This window comes from Pieris rapae, chromosome 7 (genome assembly GCF_905147795.1).
Source record: "Pieris rapae chromosome 7, ilPieRapa1.1, whole genome shotgun sequence".
NCBI lineage: Eukaryota > Metazoa > Arthropoda > Insecta > Lepidoptera > Pieridae > Pieris > Pieris rapae.
In genome coordinates, this window is record NC_059515.1 from 8,761,290 (window position 1) to 8,770,236 (window position 8,947).

At 32.4% G+C, this 8,947-nt stretch overlaps 1 protein-coding gene across 1 annotated transcript; it reads left to right on the forward strand.

Annotated features, from left to right (window-relative positions):
- Positions 1 to 311: 311 nt before the first annotated feature.
- LOC111004175 (peptidoglycan recognition protein) lies at positions 312 to 3,310 on the forward strand. The gene is made up of 4 exons (XM_045629007.1): positions 312 to 399; positions 1,441 to 1,645; positions 2,429 to 2,544; positions 3,123 to 3,310. The coding sequence occupies exons 1-4, from the start codon at positions 354 to 356 to the stop codon at positions 3,308 to 3,310; spliced, it is 555 nt and encodes a 184-aa protein (XP_045484963.1). The 5' UTR covers positions 312 to 353.
- The last annotated feature ends 5,637 nt before the right edge of the window (positions 3,311 to 8,947 follow it).

An 8,947-nucleotide genomic window follows, 5' to 3' on the forward strand; every position in this document is an offset into this window, starting at 1 on the left:
TTATTCATGTCTGACATATTATGTCAAGACACTGTTAGTCTTGTGACAATGTGTAGCTATCAGCCGTAAGATCGTAGGTTTAGACCGCCATCCACCATTGGATCAAATATTACTCAAAAATTACTAGAGTCACAGTTGTCCATAAATAAAATAAGTTTACCCCATGCCCCAAATGTTTATATTCCAATACGGCGTTACTAGGTTTGAGAAAAACCAATCTCGTTAGTCATACTGAAAAGTCACAATGTCTCGTAAAATGGGATTAACCTTATAAGGATAAAACTTGTTTATATATAGTTGGCTCAATAAATGTATGTAAATAATGTTATATTCTCTAAGTGGCTTGTTTGAAGATGTATCGTTATTTATGTCTCCTCTGTTTGATATTTGTAAATGCAGGTATGCTAATTGATAATTTTATTCTATTTTAAATGAGGCTTCATTTAATAATATTAAAATACTTCAGTAAAATTTATCGCATTGTTCAGCTGAAAGAGCTAAACACAGTTGGCGAGTTTTACTACCTCGATAGATGGTTCCCTGATGATAAATCAAGGAGGAAGCTAATACGAAATTCGAAGGAGACCTGGATCTGATAGATACAATGGCAGAATTGTTACGTGGAATGACCGAAACATTAAAGTGCTACATACAGGATGCTTCGGAAACGTGAAGGACTGAAAGGGGGAAATAGGTACATGCTTTGGAAATAGCAGAGGATGCCTGACAGTAAAGAAGACAAACTTGTCCACTAAATACTGTGACAGTTGTCTTTCGATGCTTTGTTACATACGGCCCAGAAATTTAAAGCGACTCATTGGGACCGGGAGAGTGGTGGACAAGATCTCAAAGCCGATATCTAACTCGCTGGTCCTTACTAGTCTTACAATCACACAGGCTCTAAGGCTTAAGGCTAAGACGAAGACGGGAAAGATTGAAGGAAATTGTGCGGCGACACTAAGAAATGTAGGGCCCCGTAGAATAAAATGAGATAGAGATATCATTACGAATCTTTAAACTCAGATAAAATCATTTGGCGATAGATAATTTAATTAAAATTTTAAGGTCCTTCAAGAAAAGAGCGCACAAATTCTTAAAAGGCCGGCAATGCACTAGCGATCCCTCTGGCATTGAGAGTGTCCATGGGCGGCTGTATCTTAATACAATATTTCTATATGGGCGGCGGTATCTTAATAAAATATATCTTATAAAATAACTTAACATCAGGTGAGCCTTCTGCCCGTTTGCCCCCTGTTCTATAAAAAAAAATAAAAAAATAAAGCAAGCAATACAATATCCTAACCTAGATGAAAACAACATTATTTCCGTTACCTCCATATTAAACGCATGTTCCTGTCGAAAGTCTAGTTACTTTTACTTAGCGGACGAATCTTTTCTTGGCATCAGTAAATCGTAATAGCTCATGACTTCCTTTTACAGATCAAGAATGTGGTGTAATCGATTTCGCACAGTGGAGTCAAAATCCTCGCAATGAACGTCCTTCTCTATCGAAACCAGTGAATTTGGTGATCATACAGCACACTGCTACAGATACTTGCTCTGATGATGAATCGTGCAAAGTCATTTTAAATGGCGTCAGACAGAACCACATTGAAAAACTTAAGTTCACGGATATTGGAAATTCGTAAGTATCAATCAACAACATGCAAACTCTTGTTTAGTTTTCAGTGCTTTTTAACCGTAAATTGTACTTAGTTAAACTGTAAACTGGCTTAGTAACAAATTTTATTTGAGAAACTTAACTATAATTGTTATTGAAGAAATGGAAATTTTTGAAACACTGTAAAATACTATTACACAAATGTAAATAAATGTCTTCTAGTTGAGCATTTTTTTTAATTACATAAAGAAACGAGTTGAACATAACGCACAGACCCGAACTTTAACGCGATTTCGTCTCTGTGCTTCGAGAAACAACGTCTATGGTTTGAGACGTTGAAGTATTTTTAATTTTTTAAGCTAATAAATGGACTAAATGGTTACATATTAACAAGCTTAACGGTAAACAATATAATATATAAGACTACTATTGTTTCATTAATACAGTGGTTTTCAAATGTGTATCATGATTAAGATTGAATTTCTCTGTAAAAAATAAATAAAAAAACAAAAGAAGTTTGTTTGTGTTAACAGTGGATCGCCTTCAAAGCACCCAAATGAGGTCGTTAATTCGTATTTCTATTTTACTATGTATGAAACGGTAAACGTAATCGTAAGGAAGTTGGCAAGTCCTGGACGTAAAACCTATGTGAAACTCATAACCAAGTAATGTTAAATAACCTTACTCGTAGCATATAAGGTCATATTGTAAACAAAAAAACTCCTAGTAATATCTAACTTTTACTCACATACTGGTTTTATAGATTTTTCACTTAAATATTCCTAGTACACTTATTAAATATTGTAGGTTCTACATTGGTGGAAATGGAAAGGTGTACGAAGGCGCTGGGTGGAATACAGGCGCGCACACGCGAGGATTCAATGACAAATCTATTGGATTGTCCTTCATTGGAGATTTTAGAGGTATGAACAATATATGGATATGTTACAAAATTTTAAAAGTAAATTAGATTTTGATTGTGTAAAGAAATAAAGATTAACATTATATATTCAAAATAAATTTTTGTATGGTAATCAATATTACCTAAAACATATGAAGATCTCTCCATCCTTTACAAGTTAATATATACTTGAAGGAAACAAGGTTTATATATTTATTTGATGACATAATAATCTTGTGAAATTATTATAACTTAATTATAATATAATGTAATACATTTTTATTTATTTCCAACACACAAATTTATAGTATTTACTGTAATGTACTTGTAATAATAATAATTATTATTATAAAAAAAATATAAATAGAAAATTTTAAAGAAATTTGAAAAGTTTGGTACCTGTCTTTTCTCACTGTATATATGTACTTATTCGTTGAGCGAGGAAAGCACAACGCCATTGACTGACATCGTTATTATTCCGTATTATATTCTTATATAATCATTTGTATTATTATTTTTTCTTTCATTTCAATTTTCCACCGTTTCCCTCAGAGTGAATTTCGTTTCAATTCTTAAAACGTATAATACCGGATATTTCAGATACGCCTCCAACTAACGAAGCGTTGAAAGCTGGTCAAGATTTTCTCTCTTGCAGTGTTAGGAATGGTGATTTGGATGAAAATTACAACCTCCTTGGTCATGGACAGTTGTCCCCAACTATAAGCCCTGGTGCTACGCTTCAGGAGGTCATACAGACTTGGGAACACTGGCGAGATAATTTTTTATAAGTACATATAATTTAGGTATAAAATTTTCGCTTTGAATTGTAAATAAATTGTTAATCTTGTGACTAATAGACTCGTAAAAGTTAATTTACAGCTGCATTTCTTTAATTTAGTCAGCACTATGTTAATTTTATGTTCATGAGAAGGATTTTGGTTCGTTGAACTTTTCTGTCAATCAACACAATCTATCTTCGTATAGTTGTAGTCTGTTTGCTTGATTATTGAAACGTTCAATTTATTGTGATATTTTTTTTTCTAAAAAAATTATAAAAAATTGCTTGGAACTCACTTTGATTGTCATATTTATGCTTCTTTCCGGGGATAGATAATTAAAATAACGTGAAACGAATAAGAAATTGTCCTCAAATAGTTGTTATTGGTTATACAAATTGGTCACAAAATCGTAAAAAACATTTACGAATTGCCCCAGTTTGAAAATATAACAGTATTTGTCCAGGAATTGTTATAATAAAATGCGTCTTTAAAAGCTCCTAAAGTACTGGATCAGCCTTTGGTGTCCATCAATCCAATACTGATTTATCTGAAACTGATGTAAAAAAATATTTAAGCAAAATGATTCTTTTTTGCATAACAATGCTTTTTCTTTGACTCTCCATAGCTAGGCAAATAAATCTTCGTAAGTACGATCCTATTTTATCATGAGTTGTCCTTAAAGATGCACATCCAATGCTTACAAATAGGCCGCATTAGGACACGAACTGCCAACAAAATGAATGTCACGCTCACATAATATCTCTAGAAGATTACAAAAACTTCCTTATTGCCACTCGGCATGGTTTTGTTTGTCGGAACATATGCTTGCAATTTGAATAAGGATACTTAGTTCGAATATTACATTCAAAGTCAAGTTGTTTACAACTTAGATTTTAGTACCGATTTCGTGTATTATATTCGAATGAAATGGATCTTACAAATATATTAACAATACATTCTTCTGGGGCAACCCAACAGTGAGAACGTGGAGAATGCTAACCAATTTGCGTAGCTTCTTGCCAGTCGGTAAAATTAAAAGAAAATATTGGAGTCCACAATTTGAGATCGATCACCAATTTAATATCACGTTCCGTAGAACTGTGATTGGTCAAAATATCTCCAGCCCAATACGCGTCATGATGCGGCATGTTTTTTGTCCAATCATGATCAATGTTACAGTTCCTTCATTGTGAAATAAATTATTATTATAGTTTCGTCTTTTGTTTTAAAACCACAAAAAGTGTACCATTTCACCAATATTAAGTCAATAAATCAATTTTTAATGATAATAAAAATGTAATAACTACGAATTTACATAAATTAACCTAACAATAGATTGTAAATTATCTATCTACAATTGTTAAATAAATGTACGAAAATATCGCAAACAAAAAATGATAAGGTTACAATGTCGACAAGAACAAATGGCAACACTGTCTGTGACTTGGGGTCACAATATTATTGTAAATTGTATGTTAATTTCATCGCATATTTTTTTTATAATTACATAATTTGTTTATCTCGACAGATAGGTAATAGCAGTTAATATTAGTTTAAATATTTGAATTATATTTATAGAATACTATCAAAGACACGTGCTTCAAGCTTTTTTTCACTAGCTGATCCGGCGAACATGTTTTGCCATAAAAAGGTTTTTTTAGTACTAATATCGTTACTGAAATAGGAGATTGAAAAAACTAAAGCTTATAAGTGCTTTTATTTCCAAATATATAAAGAAAGTTCCCTTTCACTTAGGGGTATATAACCTACTCCTTGAACTACCGAATGCCGAATGTATAATTATCACACGAGACGTATTGTTATTTAGAAATAAAAGAGATGGTAAATGTTCCTGGAAGTAATAGTGGGGGAGTAGATGGAAAAAAAAAAATAACAATCGATCAGGCGTTTCAAAGGAATTGGGTTGCTTACATTGAGACACGAAAATTTATGTAAAGCTTGCAAAAACCAAAGACAATAATGAAAATGTATTTTATATAGTCAGAACATACTAATAATAATTTGCATGACGGCTCATTTGGAATTTTCCTATCCCCAATATAATTGTAATTTTTCACACAAAGCGAATTCATGAAATATCTTGCTTTATTTTCCTCGAAACATAAATCATGTTTCTGGTATTATACTTCAAAATTTCCGTTATCTGCTAATATTTCTAAGATAACATTCGTTTTTAGTAACTAAATTATAATTATTATTATTCCCTCCTATATTTATAAACCCATATACAGTTATACATATAAACGTTATTTATCTTCTGTTGCTAAGTGAAACAAGCCGGAATTACGAAACTTATATAAGAATGGGGTCTCCGATTTAATTTTTTGTCAGGCCAAAAGTTATCAATGAGAGTCTTATCTAATAAGGAACACTAATATATGGGTAACCTGGTATATTTGTGTTTCACAAGATAGTAAATATTTTGATAGATTCGCTTAATTTTACCGCTTAAAGACTGTATTATATTGTTTTTGTTTCTCGTATTATCAAACTCTGATCAATATAAGAGGCTCAAACTTCTACTAGATTAATGATAAAGATGCCAGTTGCAACGTTTAATTCTGTCTGTCAGAAATTTAATCTGTCGCAGTAATCCAACGACGAAAAATTGCACTACTAACTTAGCTATATCCTCTCAGTGATTTTATCTTTTGATAGTTAAGACCAGTGTTAGCCTAGTGGCTTCAGCATGCGACTCTCATACCTGAAGTAGGTTATGTAGGTTTGATCCCCGGCTGTGCACCAATGGACTTTCTTTCTGAGTGCGTATTTAACATTTGTTCGAACGGTGATGGAAAACATCGTGAGGAAACGGACATGTCTTAGATCCAAAAACTCGACGACGTGTGTCAGGCACTGGAGGCTGATCACCTACTTGCCTATTAGATCTAAAAATGATCATGAAACAGATTCAAATATCTGTGGCTAAGAGCTACATAGGTTGTAGCGCCCACTGATTTATTGTTTTTTTTATATTTTGATAGAACAATTTTTTTCGGGTTTAGGCTCATCCTAAAAAAAGTGTCTAAACCGTGCCTTACGGGGGCGAAATATTAACTTATTACTTACTATGCTTTTAGTCAAGTCAAGTGTTTTAAACATTAAATTAAGTGCTTAAATGTGCTGGTGAATACGTTACCGCAGATTATATTTTAGATAGGTTGGCGTAAGATGTATAAAAAATATTACAGCTCGAAGAAAATTTTTCATACAAACGTTGCACGTAGATGATAAGATTCAATACTTTGTCAAACTTATAAAACACCAAATATGTTTCATAAATTTGACAAAGTATTCGCTTAAAAGTCCTAACTGAGGAGTGTTGGAGAGTCATATATTATACAAACTCTTTTTGCTTTTTAACTTTTTACTTTAAAAAACTTTATGTAAATAAGATTATTCGGTGCTTACATCGGCGAAATTAAATACCTACCATTTCCAATATGAAAATCATGCCACTTGCGTATATACATTTTTAATTTTATTTATTTGATATATATTTTGTATGGATATAGAGAAGAAGGTAAATAGAAGTCACAATATAATTGATCAAGTTACATTTATTTGTACGCATAAATACAAATATTTCAATTTTTTACGAAAGAACGCTGCTGAACGAGGAGGCCGATTATGCTTCTGTCGATCGTTCCGTGCTCTCGCTTGCACTTCAAGCCTTACATAGAACGCCTCAGAGCGAGGTAACGCCGCATGCGTCATGTTTTTTCGTGCGTGCAACCGGCTCCATCGAATTATAAGACGCCACATCAAAAAAGTTACAAACACTTTGGTTCCATGCAATGCGATGGCGTTAGTATACGATTATTTGACACTGTAAAAAGTAGATACAGTGTCACATACTTTTCTTGCCCAGTACGAGCGTCGCTGTTTGGATAGTGGTATTACCAGTTAATAAAAATTAACCATTATAAGGGAAAAAATTTGAAGTCATGCAGGTTATGTAATATTTATTGTAAGCACCAAAGTGGTGACGTTAATACCATTCAGCAGCCGCGGTCGGCCAAGAAAAGTATGTTACAATGAAAACTATTCTCAGTAATCTTCGTGTTTATTTTTAAATAAGTTCTCGAACCTTTGCCTGCCTTAAACTCGGGTTTAAGTGCCTGCCAGCCGATGAATAAATAATATTAAAATGGTCTTTGATTTTCAGTTGTAAAAGCGACTACTTTGTGACATTGACAAGCAATTTACCCGTTTATTAAATTACGTACAGTTTATATTCTGGTAGTATTAGCGTCAATTAGTCAATTAATGCGCCAGAATAGTCATCAGTGACACGTGAATTAAAAAAATAATTTTGTTTCAGATATGTAGTTTATGTATTAGTATAACACGTTTTTTATATTATTATAATTCATACCTTCCAACACATCAGAGTAGTGTTAGCCTAGTGGCTTCAGCGTGCACCAATGGATTTTCTTTCTAAGTGCGCATTAAGCCTTCGTACAAACGGCGAAGGAAATTATCGTGAGGTAAACTTGCCTTATATACTATGCTATGAAAAATTATGCTCACTTCATACAAAAAATCTGATTATGTTTACATTCCCTTATAGTAAAAACTTCACTCAACAAGAAAATAATGTAAGACATATTTTAAATCAGACAATGCATACATTTGCTATGTATAATAAAAACTTTACACTAATTGATACCAATAGGTACATAAGTTGTAATAATTACTTTTTGACGAAGGATAGATATAATCTACCTATGTATTTGAAAAGACAGATAGCTGATTCGCTATCATATTTATTGTTTATAACAGCCAAGAATTTGGCTCGACAACCAGCTTCTATTGAGCAGGTTTTAGTTAGTAAGACCTTGGAAGATATTCCAAGACATAGTATTTATAATTTAAATTAGTTACTAAGACAACAGAGAGTCTCTCTGGCAAAGAATTAGTCAGTAAGATAAGTAAATTTAAGAATAATAATAATAAAACTATCAATCTGGTTCACCAAAATATACAAGGCATGAAAAGTAAATTACTAGAAATTGAGTTGTTTTTGAGCAGTGAAAATATTGACATATTGTGTATTTCAGAACACTGGTTAAAGACATGTGAACTTATGTTCAATTTTTGTAATCATCAGATTGGTAGTTCGTTCTGCAGAGGAAATGCAATACGCGGTGGCTCATTAATATTGCTTCATAAAAAATTAAAATTTAAAGAAAGGAAGGACATAGTGAGCCTCTCTGTGGAACGCCTTATTGAAGTATCCTGTGTGGAGCTGGAGCAATTTATCATTGTTAGTTTGTATAGCCCTCCTTCAGCTCAATATGATAGTTTAGAAAAAATATTAGAGCAAGTTCTGTACAAATTGCAAAAATCCAAGAAAAAGTTGGTCGTTAGTGGAGACTTTAATGTAAATTTGCTTGACAACTGTAATTCAAGTAAACGTATGCTTAATCTGTTTAAATCATATAATTTAATTAATAATTTTATTGTACCTACTAGGGTAACAGCCACCACGGCAACATGTATTGACAATATCTATAGTAATATAGTTCCTCTCAACACCTGTATTATCAACAAACTTACATCTGACCACTCTGGTCAATTGTTTGAATTTCAAAATATACTTAAATGTAAAGATCCAAAAAA

Bases quoted from the DNA above. Each gene is read 5' to 3' on its own strand.
- LOC111004175 (XM_045629007.1), top strand. From the start codon at position 354: ATGTATCGTTATTTATGTCTCCTCTGTTTGATATTTGTAAATGCAG. The intron at 400-1,440 runs GTATGCTAATTG...TTCCTTTTACAG, and splicing joins TTTGATATTTGTAAATGCAG to ATCAAGAATGTGGTGTAATC. The intron at 1,646-2,428 runs GTAAGTATCAAT...TAAATATTGTAG, and splicing joins TTCACGGATATTGGAAATTC to GTTCTACATTGGTGGAAATG.